We start from the raw sequence: 19,649 nt of genomic DNA, 5'->3' as shown, positions 1-19,649 counted from the left end.
ATGGGAGCCGAGCGGGAGGCGCAGGCCTGCGCTGCCTTCTACGAGGCGCTGGGCATGGGCCCGGCCGTGCTCCCCTGCCTGAGCTGCCTGAGGCAGTTCGCTGGGTAAGAGAACGGAACCCCAGGCGGGGGACCCCCGCACCGTCTTCCCCTGCGAGAGAGGTTCCCCCCGGGAATCCCCCGGCGTGGATCGCGGCACCCTCCGAGCGCGGGGTCCGGGGCGGCTCTCCCGGGCATCCTCCTGGGAGCGGGTCCCCAGGACATCCCCTGGGTCCCCAGGGCATCCTTCCAAGCGCGGGGTCCGGGGCGGCTCTCCCGGGCATCCTCCTGGAAGCGGGTCCCCAGGACACCCCCTGGGTCCCCAGGGCATCCCTCCGGGCGCGGGGAGCGAGGCAGGGAGGCTCTGCTCGGTTCTCGGCATGGGGACAGAGCCACTCCCGCTTGCCCACATGCTCTTCCAGCCTGCCCTGCAGCAGCAAGTTCTAGGATTTTTTGGGGGTACTCTTGCTGCTCTTGCTCCCCTCGCCCCAGAACAGACTGAGTGATGCCAGAGCTCTTAGGGGGTCCCCCCTGAACCGTGACATCCGGAGTGCAGCTGGGAGGGACGAGCATGGCCAGGTGGGGCACTCCACCTGTAACCCCTCCCAACATGGGGCACTCTCACCCCAATCCAAGTCAATCTGGGGTACTCTAACCCTATTGCCCACCAAGATGAGATGTCCCCACCCAAACTGAAATCGAGTTGGGGTATTCCCACTCCAACCCATGTTCAGCTGGGGCATCCCAATACTAATAAGCTCCACCAAAGAGGGGTATCCCCCATCCCAAACCCCACTGAGCCTGGGTATCCTCACTGCCGCCCCCATCCCCTTTCAGGAGTACTACCAAGAGATGCAAGGACAAGCACCTGGAGGAGGCTCTCCTGCTGTCGCGGGCGCTGAGCAAGGCTCTGCAGGTGCTGAGTGAGGCAGAGGCAAGGCCCCTGCTCCGCTGCATCCTGGCTTTCCAGATGGAGGCCACCAGCAGCTCCAGCTCCTTCCAGAAACTGGAACAGGTCTGTAGCACAACGGGCTGGGCTGTGGCTCTAGGGCTCTACTAGCCCCAAGTGTAAGTGATGGTCTTGCCTGTGTGCCCCTGGCACAGCCCTGGTGTGGTGCATCCTTACCAGCAAAGGGGCCATGGTGATACCATAGAACTCCCCTTAAAGTACTCTGCAGCTGGTATCTGTGGGGCTCCAGGCAGAGCAGCTGACTTGGGGCACCTCTCTGCAGATCGTGACCCAGCTGGCGGTGGGGAAGGAAGCCATGCTGGCCCAGGAGGTGGGCACGCTGCTGGCTGGCCTGGCACCGCAGGGAGAGGTGAGAACACCCCAGTGGCACTGGTGTTTGTGGGGGCTTGGCTGGAGCACGTTTTCATCAGGGTTCTCCTGGTTTGAGCTGCCCAGAGTCCTCTGCGTCTTTTCCTGCTGTACTGGGGGCTTGCCCTTGCTTGCAGTTGGCAGCATGTGGCTGCCTGTCACACCAGCCCTTTACGCATCTCTGGGACAGCTTCTGGTGCCAGCAAGACCCTCCTGGCCAAGGCACCAAGCCACAGCCTGTTGTCATGTAGGACAAACTGTGCTTGTGTCCTTGCAGGTGCTGTCTCCTGAGAGCCTTCAATCAGGTCAGTCTGCCCCTTCCGCTTTGAGGGCTTGTCCCAACTTCATGCACCTCACACCTGCCCAGGCTTGGAGGGGCAGCAGGGATCAGGCAGATCTGTGGGATCTGCAGGGCTCCCAGCAGCACCCAGTGGCTCTGCCCACCCACCCTGGGCACCATGCCAGGAGCTGATGCCATGCCCCTGCCCACAGTGTGCATGTTCCTGGAGGAGAGCAGCCTGGGCCGGCAGCACTGGCAGCAGAACCTGGCCCTACTGCTGCAGCGCCTGACCACCACCTTGGGCTGGGTGCTGCAGAGCCAGCCTGCACCCAGCAGCACTTGGAGCTACTTGGTCATCAAGGTAAGAGCTACATTCAGGAGGTGGGGAAGGATCAGTCCCTGTATGGACTGGCCCAGGCACTGGCAAGGAAGTCCAGGAGGGATGTGGCACATTGCTGCATTTTGAGAGGTGAGAGATGCTGACAGCCATCACCACGGTCTCCCTCCTCCTCCTCCTCCTCCTCCACCTCCAGGCCTGCCTCCAGCTCTTCCAGACACTGCCGAAGGATGTGGCCCCGCTGGTGTGGACTGCAGCGGGGAAGAGTGAAGCCCTGCAGAGCCTTTTGGGACTGCTGCTGGAGGTGGCATGGGGGAAGGTGTGTATGGTGCCAGGGAGGGATGGGGCTGCCTGTCCCAAGGAGCAGGGTGCTTCCATTCCTCCTGGGTGGTTTCCCCTCCCTGCGGGAAGCCTGCAGAAGCAGCCCCAGTGTCTGGGGTGTCCAAGGGAGCCTGCAGAGTTGCCTGCATGGATGTGGGGCAGTGGTTAAATGGGGATTTGTTTTAAATGGTGTTTTGAGCTGTGCCTTTACCTCCCCTGTGAGTCCAGGCCCTGAGCAAGGACACACGGCTGCTGGCAGGCACGGCCCTGAGCATGCTGGTGAACACTGCCCCGCAGCCTGAGCCTGGAGCCAGTGCCATGCTGGCCCTCCTCCAGCTCCCTGACCAAGGTGTGTGCTCCATCCCGAGCTGGGCTCGGCCTCTGGTGAGGAGGATGCATGGGTGTGAGGGAACAGAGGCCAGCACTGCTCACCACCACTGCAAGCTACACCCTGCTGCAGTGTTCTCCTCTCAGGGCCTGGGAGCCCCAGCTGCCACTAGCCACTTCCCACCACTAGCCACCTCCTGTGGTCACTCTGGGATGAGCCAGGGCAATCTGCTCTCAGAGCAGCATTTGGTTTCCCATCTTCCTGCCATCCAATGTGGTCATTCCCTACCAGGCACAGGAGAACTGAAGTTTGGGGAGCTGGTGGTGGACATGCCCCAGGTCCTGGAGCCAGACGGGCTGCAGAAGTTGGTGTTCACCAGGGGTTTGCTGACTTGCTGCAAGATTGACATCCTCAGCTGCCAGCTGGAGGGTTTCACCCACCAGGTAGGAGAGCTCAAAAGCAGCAGGCAGGGGTTTGGAGAGTGCCTTGTGTGGGGCTGGCAGCTGCCTGGGGGCTGTGGATCCCCAGGGCACACAGCCAGGCTGCATCACTCCACAACAGTGGTTCCATGCATCCTACTGCATTACCTGGGAGCCTGCTTTTTCCAGAGACATCTGAGCAGGGCTTTTTCTCTCCTGAGGGGCTAAGAAGCCAGGTGGTGCCAAAAGTAGCTCTTACACAAGCAAGGTGGAAGCAGTGCGCTTGCAAGACGAACCCAGGGCTGCCCAGGCCTGGCGTAGCCTCCAGGTCTGCCCAGGCCCGGTGTAGCCTCCAGGTCTGCCCATCTCCAGCATTTCTCAAGTCCTTGAGACCTGAGGACTTCCAAACGGAGAGAAAAAGCTAGCAACAAGTTGCTGTGAGAGCAGCAGCAGCAGGCAGTGTTCTTCAGCTGCCTCAGGGCAGGGTTTCCTTACCCTGGAAAGCCCACACCTGCCTGCTCACAATCTGTGCTCCCACAGGCCTGCCTGCTGCTCGACGTGGTCTTCCCTGCCGTGTGTGCCCTGAGCAAGGAGCAGAAGGACTGCCACTACTACTGCTTCCAAGGTAGGAGATGATGACCCTGCCACCACCATGGGCTGCTTGGAAAGGGCCACTGTGCTCCTGATGCACAGGACCCCCGTGGTGCTTCATCACCTGCCAGGGAAGATGCTTCTCTAGATCCTGACATCCAGTTTGGAAACTGCTGTCAGGGACTGAACCCTCCCAAGCCCTTCTGTACCTAACGTGGAAACTGCTGCCCTTGCACCTGGGGGCCTCAGGGCCAGCAGCCTGCAGTGGCTGTGCTGCCAGTGGGTCTGGGGGAGAGGGCTGCAGCAGGGCTCTCTGCCCTTGCAGCCTGTGCCCTGGGGCTGCAGCAGGGCTCTCTGCCCTTGCAGCCTGTGCCCTGGGGCTGCAGCAGGGCTCTCTGCTCTTGCAGCCTGTGTCCTGGGGCTGCAGCAGGGCTCTCTGCTCTTGCAGCCTGTGTCCTGTGGCTGCAGCAGGGCTCTCTGCCCTTGCAGCCTGTGCCCTGGGGCTGCAGCAGGGCTCTCTGCCCTTGCAGCCTGTGCCCTGGGGCTGCAGCAGGGCTCTGTGCTCTTGCAGCCTGTGCCCTGGGGCTGCAGCAGGGCTCTCTGCCCTTGCAGCCTGTGCCCTGGGGCTGCAGCAGGGCTCTCTGCTCTTGCAGCCTGTGCCCTGGGGCTGCAGCAGGGCTCTGTGCTCTTGCAGCCTGTGCCCTGGGGCTGCAGCAGGGCTCTGTGCTCTTGCAGCTTGTGCCCTGGGGCTGCAGCAGGGCTCTGTGCTCTTGCAGCCTGTGCCCTGGGGCTGCAGCAGGGCTCTCTGCTCTTGCAGCCTGTGTCCTGTGGCTGCAGCGCCTGCGAGAGAGCTTGCCTGCTGTCTGGCACCTGATGGGCACCCGTGTCCTGGCCCCACATGCCAAGCTGCTCCAGCAGCTCACCCAGCTGGTGTGGGACAACGCTGAGACCCTGGTAAGGCCAGAGTGCCCAAGGCAGAAACTGCAGCCCCAGCTGCTGCTCCCCCACTCCTAACACACCCCTCCCTGTTCCAACCCCCTTGCCTCGGCTGCCCTCTGGCAGGGCAGGGGCACTCACAGGGCCTCTGCAGGGCCACATCCCAGTGCTTTGCCCTCCCCAGGCAGCACCCACTGGTGCAGTGCCTGCCTGCCCACATCTGCTGGCTTACTGCCTTCCATCCCCACAACCCCAGCTCCTAACCTGGTGGTTACCAGCCAGCACTGAAGTCCCTGGCTGTGGGAAAGCAGAGGATCATTCTTGAGGCAGCGAGACAGGAGAAGGAACCCACCTGAACCGCTTCTGCCTGCTGTCCTTCTCCCCCCAGGTGGAAGGGGTGTCTGAGTTCATCCACAGCTCCTTCCGACTGCTCCTGGAGATCTACCACCTGGAGTGCCAACGCTTCCAGGACCAGGAGAGAGCCCTCTACCAGCAGATGCTGCACAGGGTGGTCTCAATGCCGTGGCAAATCAAGGCCAGATACGTGCCCCTGTGTGCCATCGTCCCCTATGTGGGCAGCCAGCAGGTAGGGAAGGCAGGAGCATGGGGAGGCTCAGTCCTGGCTGGCACTGCTGCCTGTCAGCTTCCCCTGCCTAGCTCAGCCATGGGGGCAGGCAGCCTCCCCAGCCAGGGGAACTGGTTTTGCATGCCCCAAGTGATAGTATTCAGGGTGTAGTGAGCTGTAGCAACAGTGATGCGTCCCTGGGGACTGCCAGCAGCTAGGGAAGCTTTGCCCATTGATGCCCACCAAAAGCAGGTCAGGGTAGCAGAGCTGCTCAGTGTCATGGGAAACTGCAGTGTAGTCTGTACCCAGATCTCTGTGTCCCCCCCCATATGCAGCCTTCAGCCTGCAGGGAGGTGAGGGTGAGGGTCATCTGCCTTTCTTGCAGGTGCTGGACACTTGCCCAGACCTGCCACAGCACCTCCTGAGCTGCCTCTCCACCAACCATCTGTGCCCTGCAGCCACCGAGGTCTACAAGGCGCTGGTGCAGCAGCAGTGTGCTGAGTGGCAGGAGGGGCAGCAGGGCACGGGGGCAGCGCTGGCAGAGCAGTGGGCACTGCGCTGGCTGCCCCTGCTCTCCCAGGCACTCCGCTCCCCTCTGCCCATCCTGCACAGCAATGCTGCCAACCACCTCCTCAGCTGGACGCTGCGGCAGATCCCAGCCGCCCAGGCGCTGCTGGCTGCCCAGTTCGGCAGCCGGGACACAGCGTCGCTCCGGGCTTGGGTCTCGCTGCTGAAGGCGCAGAAGAGCTTGGCAGGAGCCCTGCCCCTGCAGGGGGAGGCGCTGGAACGGCTCTCCTGCTGCCTGGGTGCCCGAGAGGAGGGCATCCGGCTGGCAGCGCTGAGCCTCCTCTGCTGCAGCCCCAGCACCAACCGGCCCCTGTCGGGCACCGAGGTGCAGCTGCTGCGGAGGTTCCTGCCCCTCAACCTCAGCTGCGACTCCTCCTCCTTCCGGCAGCTGCTGCAGGCAGCCGTGAGGAAGGCGCTGGTGCGGCTGCGGGACAGCTCCCTGGCCCTGCTGCGGGGGAGGGCACCCTGTGGCGCGGAGCCGGCAGAGGGAGAGGAGCAGCTCGCCCAGGCAGTAGGTGAGGCACCCCCCCAGCACCCCCATGGCAGCCCTGCGGGGGCTGGTGCCCAGCCTAGCGTCACTTAGCTTGCTGTGCTCTCTGCCCACAGCCTTTGTGGAGTGGCTGCTGCAGCTCAGCATCGCCTCGCTCGGCCCCGGCTCCAACTACCAGAGGAAGAAGACAGCTGTGCTCCTCCTGGCCGCTGTTTTGGAGACCTGCACAGACACCTGGAGCCCTGAGAGGAAGAAAGGCCAGCCCCCACGTGAGCATGGGCAGCCTGCGCAGGGCACCAGCCCTCAGCTGCCGGGGTGTTCCCGACCGACCCCATCCCACCACCCTTCATCCCCCCTGCAGGGACCATGGCCGCACTGCTGAGCTATGCCAGGCAGAAGGGCTGCTGGGACTTCTTCTCCCAGCCCAATTTGTTGGTTCTGCTGAGCTGTTTGCAGGACAGCACTAATGAGGTGAACCTCCTAAAGACCACTGTGCTCCCCCCCCCCCGCCCTACTCTGGGCACTTTCTTTCTTCCCACATCCTAATTCTCCCCACCTCTCCTGTCTTGGCAGATCAGAGACCTGGCCTCAGACCTGCTTGTGCGCTACTTCCCCACCACGTTCCCAGAGCCCATCGCCCTGGCTCTCTTCCAGCTGGCCCAGGATGCCCTGGGCAGCCCCCGAGTGCAGGAGGCTGAAGCTGGAGCCGTGCTGATGAAGACCATCCTGCAGAAGTATGAGCTCCTGGCTTGCCCCTGCCTGCAGTGCCATGGCAGCCCCTGCCCCAGCATGTCAGTGTCGCTGGGGTCTTGCTGCAGTCTGTGTTAACAGCCCAGGGAGCTATGGATTAGGTTTGAAATAGCCTCAGATTGGGCAGGGCTGGGGTGCAGGGGCCTGTGCTGGGGAAGGAAGGAGACAGCACAGGACGGGCAGAAAAGTCCTCACAGCCGCACCTGCCTCTTCCCCCAGGTCAGACAGCAGCACCATAAAGAGCCTGGCCCTGGAGGCTGCAGCAGCCCCAGCACTGCCCAGCCAAGGCCTGTGCTTTGCCCAGCACCTTCTCCACATGCTGCGAGCTCAGTACTCTGTGGCACGCCAGGACCTGCTGCAGGCAGCAGCCACTGCACCAATGCATGGTGAGGCCTTGGCCTGGCAGGGCAGCAAGCAGCTCCTGCAGCCCATCCCCTCCCTGCCTATTTGGAGTAGGCAGGACAGGCAGGACTGAGGCCACAACTCAGTGCCAGTGCCATGTCCTTGCCTCAGTTTCCCTATCCTGCTGCTCCACCTGCCCAGCATGCCCTCACCTAGGGGCCCTGCCTGCTCTCCTGCCCATGAAGCCATTTCAGCTCAGACTCAGGCAGGAGAGCAGGGGCTGTGCCAGCCACCCCTGTGACCAGAGGTGGGTGGTTTGTACAGGAGTCATCACAGCTCTGCGGAGATGCCTGCTCCAGGTGCCAAAGGTGGCCACCTCCATGCGTGCAGCAGAGCTGGCAGAGAGCTGGCAGGAGCTCCTCACCAGCCTTGTGACCACAGTGACAGATATCACCTCCTTCCTTCTGGGTGCTCTGCAGAGCCAGCAAGGCCCCGACACTGCTGAGCAAGGTGAGCATGTCCCCAGGGTGGGGGATCAGGCCCAGGAACCAGTGGCACCTCCTGCACAGCCCTCCAGCTGCTGGGGAGGGACTGGCTTGACTTCACTGCCTCCAGCAGGGGGCAGCAGTGGGGCAGGGCAAGGAAGGTTGGACCCGGAGCAAGGTCCAAAGCCGAACACTCGGGCAAGGATGGTCCAGGTGTTGGGCAGAGGATCCAGGAAATGGCAAGAGGAGGGTGGCTAGTGCCCGGGTTTGGGTCCCTTTCTCAACTGCACATGAGAACAGCAGCAGAAGCTGAGGCAAAAGCCTCCCAGGAGCAGTGAGCCGACTTGGGAGCAGCTGGGTGAGCGCTGGGGCTGGCAGAAGCCACAGCAAGGGCTCAGGAAGAGCAGTGAGGCAAAGGGCAGCTGTGATCCTGAGCAGGACACGTTGCAGGATGGGAGCCATTGCTGATGTTGTGCAAATGAAGAGGGGACTCCCCAGCAGCATCTCCCTCCCTCAGCTCCATGCAGCCCCACTCAGCCCAGGCCTCTTCCCTTGGCAGCTGCTGCCCCATCGTTCGCAGACATGGGGAACGCCATCGGCTCCCTCATCATGCTGGGCAAAGGCCGACAGCAGGAGGAAGAGGAGGAGGAGGACTCAGTCCTGCTGTCAGAGGAGCACAGCCTGATCCTGACTTGCTGCTGGGTGTCAGTGAAGGTAGGAACTCCTCCCCATGGCACTGGTAAGAAGAGCAACTCAGCACAGCACCCACCACTGGCCCAGCCCTGCCCCTGGGTTCTGAGTCTGTCCTTGCCTAGGAGCTGCCACAGACCATCCTCACTGCTAGGGAGAATGCAACCACCACTGTGCCCAGAAGCAGCCACCTCCCTTCCTGCCCTTATGTAGCCTAGCTGGTTCCCAAGCACTGAGAGACCCCAGGTGCAGCAGAGCTGGGTTTCTGCCTTGCAGCCCTGTGGCCCCCATCCCAGCTCCTTTCCAGCAGCCACCCATGCCAGCTTCTCCTCCCTAACTTGTTTGGTGGCTGCCTGGAGAAATGCCTCGTCCACCACAGACGCCTCACAGCTGGCTGGGAAGCCCCTGTGCAGTGGCATGCATGTGGCCATGCCAGTGGCTGTGCTGCCTGATGCTGCCAGCAACCGAGAGCAGCCGTGCTGGGGGGTGCCAGCAGCACCCACCCTGCTTCCCAGTGGCACTGATGATGGGGCAGGACAGAAATGGGGCAGCCCTGCTGCTGGTCCTGATGGCCTTCCACTTCTTCCCAGGAAATAGGGCTGCTCTTGGGGGGCCTGGCAGAGGTGCTGCTGGCCCCACCAGTGGCTGCTGGATCAGTGCCCCTCCTGCCACTGCCCACCCTGCAGGTGGCCACGAAGGTGTTCCAGGAGATCCTGCTGCGGTGCCGGCACTGGGTAAGAGTTTGTCCCACCTGGGGTGGCTTGGCCCCTTGCTCCCCCTTCCAGCCCTGTCCTTGCCCCAAGCCAGTAGCTGGTGGCTCTCACTGGTGTGCAGGGTGGGCAAGCACAGCAGGGCAGGGTCTGCTCTGAGGCAGGACATGAGACACGGCTAGAAGCCCCTAGCTGGAATCCAAGTGGCAAAGGCCATCGTGCCCCCACACTATTGTGTCTTCTCACTATCTCCTTTACTCTTGCAAAGAGGTTTCTGGGGGCTATGGGACAAAGGCAGGTGCAGGCTTTAGGGCTTGGGTGCCTGATGCTGCTGTGCCTTAGGGAGCAGTGGAGGGCTGCAGCGTGGGCTTCACCAAGTTCTGTGCTGCCTTGCTGAACCACCCAGATGCAGAGCTGCAGGCCATCCCGCAGAGTGTGCTGGAGCAGGTACTGTGCTGCTTCTGCCCTACATTCTCCCAGGGCTCTAGGGAGCCCTAGAGCCATCTCCCTGTATCCTCCGACTCTGGGGCAAGCACCCACCTGGCAGCCGAGATGCCACAGTGCAGGGCTGGTGGGGCCAGTGCCCTCCCTCCCCTGTGGAGCAGCTGCAGGCTGCAGCAGGCAGGTCTCCAGCGTACCTGGGGTGGGTTTTTTTCCTCAGGGCCTGGAAGCACTGAGTGGGCCCCGGAGCAGCTCCATCACACGTCGTGCTGCTGGCTTCCCCATGCTCTTCCTCTGCATCGTCAGCGGGGAGGCTGCTGCACAGGCACGGCCGCTGCTCACCCGCTGCATCCAGACCCTGCTGGCCTTGGCCACCACGGCCCTGCCACAGCACTGGGACCAGACCCTTGACCTGCCTCAGGTGAGCATGGGGGGCACTGAGCTCCAGGCTGCTCTCTGTGGATAGGGTGATCTGTGTGAGGTCCCCTATAGGGAGCTGTGCTGGGTGCTCTGCTCTGTCCTGGTGAGACCTCACCTGCAATATTGCATTCAGTTCTGGGCTCCCCAGCTCAAGAGGGACAGGGATCTGCTGGAGAGAGTCCAAGGGAGGGCTGCAAGGATGATGAAGGGACTGGAGCATGTGCCCTATGAGGAGAGGTTGAGAGCCCTGGGGCTTTCTAGTCTGGAGAGAAAAAGACTGAGAGGAGATTTAATCAATGTTTATCAATATCTGAGGGCTGGGGGTCAAGAGGGAGGGGCCAGGCTCTGCTCACCTGCACCCTGTGATAGCACAAAGGGCAATGGAGAGAAACTCCAGCACAGGAGGTTCCACCTCAACAGGAGGAGGAACTTCTTCACTGTGAGAGTTGTAGAGCACTAGAACAGGCTGCCCAGAGAGGTTGTGGAGTCTCCTTCCCTGGAGACTTTCCAGCCCTGGATGCATTCTGGATGCATTCCTGTGTGACCTGTGCTGGATTCTATAGTCCTGCTCTGGCAGGGGCTTGGACTTGATGATCTTTGAAGGTCCCTTCCAACCTCTAACATCCTGTGAGACCTTGGGGTCAGCAGAACGCTGCAGCTGTGGCCACACTGCCTGTCCCTGCAGCCCAAGAGCTGGCAGCTCCTTGGCTGCCCTGTCTCTTGCCACCATCTTCCCCTGGGATGGAGGCGTGAGGCCTCTGCCCAGGCAGTGCTGCTGAGCCCGAGGTGCTCTCCCCAGGTATGTGCCCTCCACGTGCTGCAGACGCTGGTGCGTGGCGCGGGGCTGGGCACTGCGCTGCTGCGGCACACCGTGCCCATGGTGGCCCTGGCGCTGCAGGGCCTGGGCTCGCCTTGCTGGGCCATGAGGAACGCAGCCATCCAGCTCTTCAGTGAGTAGCAGGGAGAGCCCTGCAGAACCAGGGCAGCCTCTTGGGGGGAAGCGGGGTGGGGGTGAAGGGGACCTGGCCCTGCTCTCTGCCCTACCCCTGCAGGTGCCCTCACAGCCCGGCTGATGGGCCAGCAGCGGAGCCGTGGGGAGGGCTGCCCAGCAGAGGGGGTGAGCCTGCAAGCCTTCCTCGGGCAGCATCCCCAGCTGAGCACCGTGCTACTAGCGGAGCTGGAGGCTGCCACGGGGCCCACAGCGGGGGGGCATCGCCTGCACCCTGCACTCCACCCCCTCCTCACCCTCCTGGCCCAGCTGCAGCCTGGTGCCGATGACCCTGGCAGGTAGGGGGGCAGTGGAGATACTCTGCCCTGGCCAAGGGAGGTGGTCTCATGGCGCCGGGGCTGGCTGTGGCTCTCTGATGGGTTTTGCTTCAGCTGGAGCATCACATGTGGTGCCCTTATTACTCCACAGCCTCTCTGCTCACTTCCTGGAGCCACTGCTGGGGCTGGCAGGGAGCCCCTTCTATGCTGTGCGAGCGATGGCTGCCAAGGTGCTGGTGCCTGTCGTGCCCCCGCCCCAGCGCCTTGGGCTCCTCCTGCAGCTGGCCCAGCAGCTCCCCACTGCACCTGAATGTGTCTGCTCACACAACGCCCTCCATGGGCACCTGCTGCAGATGCAAGCACTGCTGGCCTCTGCTGTGGGCACTAAGAGGTGAGTGTTCCTGTGTCATCCCTCTGCAGCTGCTGTGGTCTGTCTGATGCAGCCCTCTGGCCACCAAGGGGCCCCCTGGTGAGCACTGTGTCTTCCCACAGGCTGTTGGCTGAGGCACTGCGCCCCCTGGCTCTGCAGCTGGAGGCCCGGAGCTGGCTGCTCACTCCTGCTCAGCGCTGCCCACTCATCCGGGCTGCCTTCCTCCAGGTCCTCGCCCTCATTCCCACATCTTTCAGCCCTGGCTTCACCCAGAGCATCCATGATGCCATCAGTGCTGAGCTGGGCAGCCTCCCACCGGCAGCAAAGCCAGGATGTGCCGAGCAGCAGGTACTGCTGCCTGCCAGGAGAACCGCAGCCCTGCCTGGCAGCAAGCCCAGAGGTGGGAGGCAAAGACCCCTCCCTGGAGGCTGAGCATTGGCAGGGGGATCCTGTTTTTCCTGCAGGTGGGCTTGGCTGTCCTGCACCAAAGCATGGCCCGCTTTGTGTGCAGCGAGGCAGCACGGCTGGCAGCCGGCGAGCGGATCGGTGCCGCCTGCTCGCTTCTCCGGCAGCCCAACCCCGACGTCCGGCTTGCCGTCCTCAGCTGGGTGCTCGCCAGGGAAGGAGGAACACCTGAGGAGCTGGAGAAGGCTCTTGGGCTGACGTTGCTGGTATGATGAGGCTTAAAAGTCACTGAGTAAAGCAGTGTCTCCAGCATGCTGCACAGGTGTGATGCTGGGTGCTCACTTTCTCCCTGGGCTGGGGGCGCGCTGGGGGCACTTGCCTGCTGGGGGCACTTGCCACCCCGGAGTGCCAGGGACACTAACTGTGTACCTTCTTTCCCCTTGTCAACTAGGAGAGCTTGCAGTCGGTGCTGCGAGAGAGGAGGGACAAAGAGTTCCTGAGATTGTACCTTGAGGCTTTGCTGCATCTTTGCAGAGACCCTTTGGCGTGGTCCCAGGAAGCTTCCTGCAGGCTCCGGGGCTCCTCAGCAGCCTGCCTGGAGATGCTGCTGCACATGGTGGAGGCTGAGTGTCCTGGCCCTGACCTCCTCTTCCAGGCACTGTGTGCTGCCAGCCTGCTGCTTGCTCACTGGTAGGTCTCTGCCGCTGCCAGGGGAATTCTGCCTGACCCTTCCAGGAGATTCCTCCTTAGTCCTTGCTGGAAACAGAGCCACAGCTTCCTGCCTATGAATCACATCCAGTTTCACACCTGGGTCCTGTGGCCTCCTTGCAGCTTGGTGGCCTTTGGAGCCCTGGATGGAACTAGAAAGGCAGAAAGGGACCTGGGGGTACTGGTTGACAGTAGGCTGAACATGAGCCACCAGTGTGCCCAGGTGGCCAAGAAGGCCAGTGGCATCCTGGCCTGCATCAGGAACAGTGTGGCCAGCAGGAGCAGGGAAGTCATTCTGCCCTGTGCTCAGCACTGGTTAGGCCACACCTTGAGTCTTGTGTCCAGTTATGGGCTCCTCAGTTTAGGAAAGATGTTGAGATGACAGAACATGTCCAGAGAAGGGCAACAAAGCTGGGGAGGGGTTTGGAGCACAGCCCTGTGAGGAGAGGCTGAGGGAGCTGGGGTTGCTTAGCCTGGAGAATGGGAAGCTCAGGGCAGACCTTATTGCTGCCTGCAACTACCTGAAGGGAGGTTGTACCCAGGTGGGGGGTTGGTCTCTTCTCCCAGGCAACCAGCACCAGAAGGGGAGGACAGTCTGAAGCTGTGCAAGGGGAAGATTAGGCTTGATCTTAGAAAGAAGTTCTTCACAGAAAGAAAGATTGGAATGGGCTGCCCAGGGAGGTTGTGGGGTTGGTGTCCCTGGAGGGGTTTAAGGAAAGCCTGGATGAGGCAGTTAGTGCCATGGTCTGGTTGATTAGATAGGGCTGGGTGATTGGTTGGACTTGATGATCTTGGAGGTCTCTTCCAGTCTGGTTGACTCTGTGATTCTGAAGGCTTGCCTCAATTCCCTCTCCTTCCCTGGACTCTGGCAGGTTTGGGGATGAGGACAGCCTGCTGGTGGAGCGATGGTGCAGAGCACTGGAGGAGTGCAGCCAGTCAGCTTCGTCTGAGCTGCTGCGGCTGGCGGCTGCCCGCTCCCTGCAGATGGCAGGTGCCAGTGTGGTACAGCAATCCCTGCGTGCTGCCTCTCCCTCGCTTGCCCCCCTGGCACTGCGGTAGGTCCCTGAGCCCATCCTCTGGCACAGCCATGCTTTCCAGCGGCAGCTGCCCCTTGGGGCCCCAGCATCAGCGTTCTGCTGGTTAACTGCTTCTGGGAAAGGTGTCCTCTGTAAAAACTCCCAGGGTGTTAAAGAGAACCTCCATTAGGACCCAAGAACCTGGGGCCTACAAAGGCTGTGTGGGTAGGATTTGAACAGAAGCAGATGGTTCCTTATGAGCAGCACACAGCATTGCTGGGGCCCTGAAGCCCTGGTGCAGTCTGTGTTCCCACAAGCCACAAGCTCTTGGGCTGTGGCTGTACCTTTCATAACCCAGGAGAAAGGTTGCTCAGGGAAGCATTGCCCTGGGGAGGGGGGTCTCATGCTTCCCTCCCCTTGAGGCAGGCTAAGGATACTCTGGGGAGCATGGTGGCCTTCCCTTCCCTTCCCTTCCCTGCTCTTTCCTTTGCCCAGGCTGATCAACGTGGGCATTCACCTCCTGCAAGATGAGGAGCGGGAGGTGCGGCACGAGGCCTCGGTTTTTGCCAGCCTCCTGCAGCATCACCCCAGGGAGCTGCTCCAAGGCAGCTGCATCTTTGTGCAGGACACCGTGGGGCTCCAAGTACTCCTGCAGCTCCTCCTGGAGGAGTTTGGGGAGCTCCCAGAAACCTTCGACTTGCTGCTGCGGCACCTCCCTGTGCTGGACCTCAGGGGTATCGTGGAGGGGCTGGAGGCAAGCAAGTGAGTCACCAGACCTGCAGACTGAGTACGAGGGAGTGTGGGGTACCATGGCTCTGTCCCTTCGCTTCACACATGCCTTCCCCCTCAGAGCTGTCAGCCTGTACAAAGAGGATGAACCCAACGTTTTTGCAGAGCCAGCCATGCTGGCCTGGCAGCTGCTCCCTGTCATGCTGCAGCTCCTGGAGAAGGTGCCTGCTGGTGGCCCACTCCATGCCTCAGCTCTGCGGTGGCTGCTGGCCATGGGTCCTAGCGTTCTGCGTGACCTGCAGTACTGCAAGCGCTGCTGGAGCCAAGGTACAGCACAGCCTGAAGCTCCCAAGCTGCTGTCCTTGTCCCTCAGGCCAGCTCTGCCACATTCAAGGTTCCTTCTCTTGCTCTCTCTGCAGGGGCCACTGCCTGGTGGGGGATGAAGGCGCTGGGCTGTGCCAAGCTGCACACGGCCGTGGCTGTGCTGCTGGTGAGGGCCCGGCTGGTGGTACAGTTGCTGCAGGTGCTGGGAGGTGTCACCACCGTGCCAGGGCTGGGCTGTAGTGCTCAGGAGCTGGAGCAGGAGCTCATGTTGGTGCAGAAGCTGCTGGAGCAGCATGGGCTGGCCCCTGGGCCAAGCCAGGGCAATGCACTGGGGAAGTTGCCATCACTGTCTGGGGCTACTTGACAGCTTTAGGTGTGGAACAGTGTCAGACCACAGCCAGGAGACTCCTGGTTCACATCCCTCTATTTGCTGAACACTCTCTGGTCACCCGCCAGGACTGTGGGTTTAGTGGTGTAACTCAGGGGAACCCCACCCATGGTGTGGGACACACTCACTTCATTCCTAGTGTTTTCTGCTCCTCCATCCCAAGGACACCAGTGCAGCATCACCCTGGCCCGTGGCATCCCCGCCCTCGGGTTTGGTTGGGAGGAGACATGTGCCAGAGCCCTTGCACCCCTTCGACTCCCATCTCCTTTGTTTTTTTAATCAACCTTCTAGCTCAGGGGTGATGTGGGCTTGTATCCCGAATAAAGAAGCCATGGATACCCCCAGCGTTGAAGCCTTCGTATTTCCCCACAGCGCCTCGACCCCCGCCCCGTGGCACCCAGCCCTGACTTGCTGCTCGGGCTCATGGCTGCCGCAGCAGGGCCGAGCCCCAGCGCCTGGCTGAGCTGTCCGTGCCACGCCCGTTTCCCCCGGGGCCGCCTGCTGGGCCGCTGCCGCCTCCCGGTACTGGCCGCGGAGCAGGATGCGGCCACATCCGCCCCCCGCTGCCGTCTGTAGTGGGGACCCCTGCGGCAGGCGCCAGTCCTGCGCTCTGCTCTCGGCAGCAGCAACCCAAGCCAGCAATTAGGCTCCCTGCGCAGAACCGCTGGCCTCGGGTGTGGGGGTGGGGGTGTGTGTGACACAGGAATGGCAGCGGCGTGGAGGGAGGAAAAAGTGCCGGAACTCCTGGGGCTGTGCCTGCCGGGGGGAGGGGGTGGATCACCCTGTCTGGCGCTGCTATCCCAGAGGGGGCTGCCAAGCCCCAGAGCTGAACCCAAACCCCCAACGGCGTCACCGCTCCCAGGCAGACTTGGGTGCCTACGTTTAATTGCTCTCTGCAAACCACAGCATGCAGCTGAGCCACCCTTGACGGCTCAGCAGCTCACTGCAGCCAGGCCAGCCCCCAGCACGCAGAGGCCAGCTGCCATCTCCACCCTCACATTGCTCAGCCGACAGCAGCTCATTGCACAGCACGATGGCAGGGCTGAGCGTTTGTCTTTCCATGGCACCGTTGCATCATTGTCTCACTCACATTTAACCTCAGACTGATGATGTCCTTCTGCCACATTCTAGCAACTTCCTTTAAAACAAAAATCTTTCTAAGCAGAGTTGTTGTTTTTTCCCCATTCTTCAACAAAACCTAAAATGCAGGGAGTCAGCTCCGAGTGCAAGCCAGGAGCCTGCACCCAGGGTGGCGTTACAAAAGACACCACAGTCTTAGTTCATTTCTTTCATCCCCAGCAAGGAGCAGCAGCATGTTTAGCCTGGAGAAGAGGAGGCTCAGGGGAGACCTTCTTGCTGTCTCCAACTACATGAAGGGAGGTTGTAGCCAGGTGGGGGTTGGTCTCTTCTCCCAGGCAACCAGCACCAGAACAAGAGGACACAGTCTCAGGCTGTGCCAGGGGAAGTTTAGGCTTGGGGTGAGGAGAAAGTTCTTCACAGAGAGAGTTGTTAGCCACTGGAACGTGCTGCCCAGGGAGGTGGTGGAGTCATCCCTGGAGGTGTTCAAGAGGGGCCTGGACACGGCACTTGGTGCCATGGTTTAGTAGCCATGAAGTGTTGGGTGACAGGTTGGACTTGAGGATCTTTGAGGTCTTTTCCAACCTTATTGATTCTGTGGGGAGGCTCAGCTCACCTTCCTGGGGTGGGGGGGATGGTACACAAAGATGAGAGCCAGCGGAGGGACAAACACAGCCTTCCTGTACCCACGAGCCCCAGCACCCCACCAGGGAGGTGGCCACCCAAAATGGCCTGGAAGGGGAAAGCTGGTGAGCGCTGGGCTGTGCCATGAACATGCCAACTCGTTAAAATGATATCTAGTTACTGATTTAGGGTACAGGCTATGGTAACCTATGGTAGTGCAGCATATTAGTGGTTTTATGTAAAAATACTATACTTATAATGAAGATGATCAGGGGAAGATGCATTAGGGGCATGGGGAGATGGTTTTCCATGGGAGGGGTGGGGAATGTCCCTTCTGAGATGCCCTCAGAGCAAATTGCCCTTCAGAAGGAACATACTTCCCTTCCCCCTTCCTCCACACCCCCACCCCCACCCCCCAGATTCCCACCTACCTGGCTCCTTACAGCCCATGTCCAGTGCAATGGGGATGGTGGTGGGAGGTGTTCCCAACCCCCAGCACACCTACTTGTCCCAGTGCAGCCAGTGGCTCGGAGACCCTACCTGCATCAGGTGGAAATAGCAGCAGTAGCTGGGGAGGGGAGATCCAGGGGGAGAAATGAGGGGAAGAGAGGGAAGAAAAGGGGGTTGGAGGGTAGGGTAAAGGTTGTGGTGTTTCCTTGATGGATGGTGGGTTGTAAAGAGGCTGTGGTTACGGATGAGGTGAGAAGGGTCTGAGGAGGGTTGCAGAGGGATCAGCATTTGAGGGGGGAGGGGGGGAGATAATGGCTTGTGGAGGGGAGATGCAATGGGACTACAGATCTGGGGTGGGGGGCAAAGGGGCCATAGCTTTAGGGCGATGGGAATGGGAATGGCCCGGGGGGGGGGGGGGGGGACACTGCAAAGGGGCCATGGTGCTGGGGTGTGAGAGAGGGGTAATAGCTCTATGGGATGCAAATAGGTCACAGGTCTAAGGAGGGGTGCAAAGGGGTCAAGATTTGAGAAAGGGAGAGAAGGTGCCAGAGTTACAGGGGGTTGTGCAGATCAGTCACAAATTTGGAGAGGGGGGTGTAGGTGCAGAGAAGCCTACCCAGATGGCTCCTCTGGGGGCACCAGCCTGGCTCTCCGACAGGGCTCTCTGAAGTCCCGGCTGAAGGAACTGGGCAATATCTTAGCCACTTCTGACAGAAGAGCAACCAGAATGAGGGACATGGGTGGCTAAAGACATGCTGGGACAGGCAGCAGGAATGGTCACGCATGAAGGGGGCGGGCATCCACACAGGACCCACATTACCTTTGGCTGTCCTGCAGGCTGGGTGCTCCCCCAAGCAGCCACGACGCTGCTTGAGGTCAGGACAGGGCTCCCCTCCGTGCCGGGGTGGGATGGTGACCTGGCGGCTGCGGGCCTTGCTGCCAACTCCACAGAGGGAGCTGCACCCACTCCACGGCCCCCAGGGCCCCACCACACAGCCCACTGCTGCCAGCGGGATGGAGAATAGGGAAATGAGAACTTCAGCGGCATGGCAGATGGATGGAGGAGAGCTGGGAAGATACAGCACAGAAGAAGGGAAAGAGGAGGGAGGAAAAGAGCCCGGGGGACCCCAGCAGCCCCTCTCCCCAGCTCCCGGACAGGGAGTGCTCTGGCAGCGCATTGTGCGCCGCTTCCGCAGGCCTTTATCCTGGCGCCGCTGCCGCGGCTCTGCATCGCGCTGAGCTGGGACCCCGCTAATCTCCCCTGAGATTAGGCAGGGCTGACTGCTGCAGTTGTGCAGGGGGCCGCAGCCCCCGCCTGCTGGCTCTGAGTCCCCAGGGTGGGCCGGCTCTGCATCTCCCAAGCCCCCACTCCCTGTTTGCCACCCGTAGTACAGCGCCCAGTTCCCACGTCCCCGTGCAAGGCACTGCCCGCAGCAGTGGCAGGGATGACACCGGGGCTTGTCCCACTCGGGTCCCACATTGCCGATTCTGAAGCTTGTAACGACAGCACTACCAGCAGCTGCAGCCCAGGGGCCATCCCTGTGGGCTCTCTTCTTGCAGTGGCAGCAGCCAGACATTCAGTGTGGAAAAAAAAGTGGAAAATGGGGATCTCACTCCAAATGCAGCCCAGCCAGCAGCCCCGGACACATCCCACTGCTGCTCAAAGCACGGAGCCGACAGATAACAGCAAGCACATGCCACCCCAAAAGCAGCAGCCCAGGCTGACATTCCCAGCCTGGGGCTCCCCGCCGACACGGGGTGCAGCCGATGCCACCCGTCTGGCACTCACCGGCGCGGCGGCAGGTGGCCAGGAAGTCCCGGCAGCAGTCGCCCGTCCTCTCGCAGTACGAGTCGCAGTAGCAGCGAGCCCGGCGGGCACCGGGGGCCCAGCAGGCATTGTTCCTGCCCGGGCAGCACCGGTGCCGGCAGCTGCCTGTGGCACCCACCAGGTAGCCAGCGGCCAGCAGCCAGCCCCCGCAGAGCAGCAGGGCCCGCATGGCACTGGGACTCCGCAAGTCCCCGAGTGCTTGCGAACGCCGGGCCAGGAGTGAGGGCTGCGGTGGTGGCGGTGGAGGCGGCATTGGAACCCTGGCTGCACCGCCCCTGGGCTGGGCAGGGGGACAAAGCCTGTTCCCTTCTGCTCCACCGCCCCTCACCCGGCTCTTTGCTCCGCAGGAGGGGGGAGGACTTCATAAAATTAACCAGAACGCTTAATAAAACGTCGTGCAGGGGACAGCACAAACGCGGATCTGCCAGGGAGCATC

The 19,649-nt window shown here is 61.6% G+C and overlaps 2 protein-coding genes across 2 annotated transcripts; one reads left to right on the top strand and one right to left on the bottom strand.

Moving 5' to 3' along the window:
• On the top strand, positions 1-15,632 carry LOC137450538 (tRNA (32-2'-O)-methyltransferase regulator THADA-like). The gene is made up of 31 exons (XM_068157172.1): positions 1-104; positions 876-1,053; positions 1,271-1,357; positions 1,634-1,661; positions 1,849-1,997; positions 2,170-2,292; positions 2,523-2,643; positions 2,914-3,065; positions 3,582-3,666; positions 4,450-4,586; positions 4,957-5,154; positions 5,519-6,215; positions 6,307-6,459; positions 6,552-6,661; positions 6,764-6,924; positions 7,160-7,326; positions 7,607-7,792; positions 8,327-8,481; positions 9,048-9,191; positions 9,510-9,614; positions 9,829-10,029; positions 10,828-10,978; positions 11,081-11,315; positions 11,446-11,685; positions 11,787-12,012; positions 12,129-12,335; positions 12,521-12,759; positions 13,650-13,832; positions 14,289-14,555; positions 14,644-14,849; positions 14,942-15,632. Exons 1-31 carry the CDS (start codon positions 1-3, stop codon positions 15,208-15,210), a joined length of 5,664 nt encoding a protein of 1,887 aa, XP_068013273.1. The 3' UTR covers positions 15,211-15,632.
• Positions 15,633-16,171: 539 nt separating this feature from the next.
• On the bottom strand, positions 16,172-19,421 carry LOC137450501 (somatomedin-B and thrombospondin type-1 domain-containing protein-like). Its single transcript, XM_068157107.1, has 5 exons — positions 19,175-19,421; positions 18,206-18,388; positions 18,002-18,092; positions 17,367-17,475; positions 16,172-16,372 (listed from the first exon to the last, which is right to left on the bottom strand). Exons 1-4 carry the CDS (start codon positions 19,380-19,382, stop codon positions 17,472-17,474), a joined length of 486 nt encoding a protein of 161 aa, XP_068013208.1. The 5' UTR covers positions 19,383-19,421; the 3' UTR covers positions 16,172-16,372; positions 17,367-17,471.
• Positions 19,422-19,649: the final 228 nt, after the last annotated feature.

This window comes from Melanerpes formicivorus, unplaced genomic scaffold (assembly GCF_026170545.1).
Source record: "Melanerpes formicivorus ecotype bairdi unplaced genomic scaffold, bMelFor1.0.p_v2 SCAF_36, whole genome shotgun sequence".
NCBI classification, from domain to species: domain Eukaryota; kingdom Metazoa; phylum Chordata; class Aves; order Piciformes; family Picidae; genus Melanerpes; species Melanerpes formicivorus.
Note: the sequence above shows the minus strand (reverse complement) of the source record. Positions and strands in the feature narration are given on the sequence as shown.

Coding starts and splice junctions, on each gene's coding strand:
- LOC137450538 (XM_068157172.1), top strand. CDS start 1: ATGGGAGCCGAGCGGGAGGCGCAGGCCTGCGCTGCCTTCTACGAGGCG. Junction 3,667..4,449: donor CCACTACTACTGCTTCCAAG/GTAGGAGATGAT, acceptor CTGCTCTTGCAG/CCTGTGTCCTGTGGCTGCAG. Junction 6,925..7,159: donor ATGAAGACCATCCTGCAGAA/GTATGAGCTCCT, acceptor CTCTTCCCCCAG/GTCAGACAGCAGCACCATAA.
- LOC137450501 (XM_068157107.1), bottom strand. CDS start 19,382: ATGCGGGCCCTGCTGCTCTGCGGGGGCTGGCTGCTGGCCGCTGGCTAC. Junction 18,389..19,174: donor GGCCACCTGCCGCCGCGCCG/GTGAGTGCCAGA, acceptor TCCCGCTGGCAG/CAGTGGGCTGTGTGGTGGGG. Junction 18,093..18,205: donor AGCCTGCAGGACAGCCAAAG/GTAATGTGGGTC, acceptor CTCTTCTGTCAG/AAGTGGCTAAGATATTGCCC.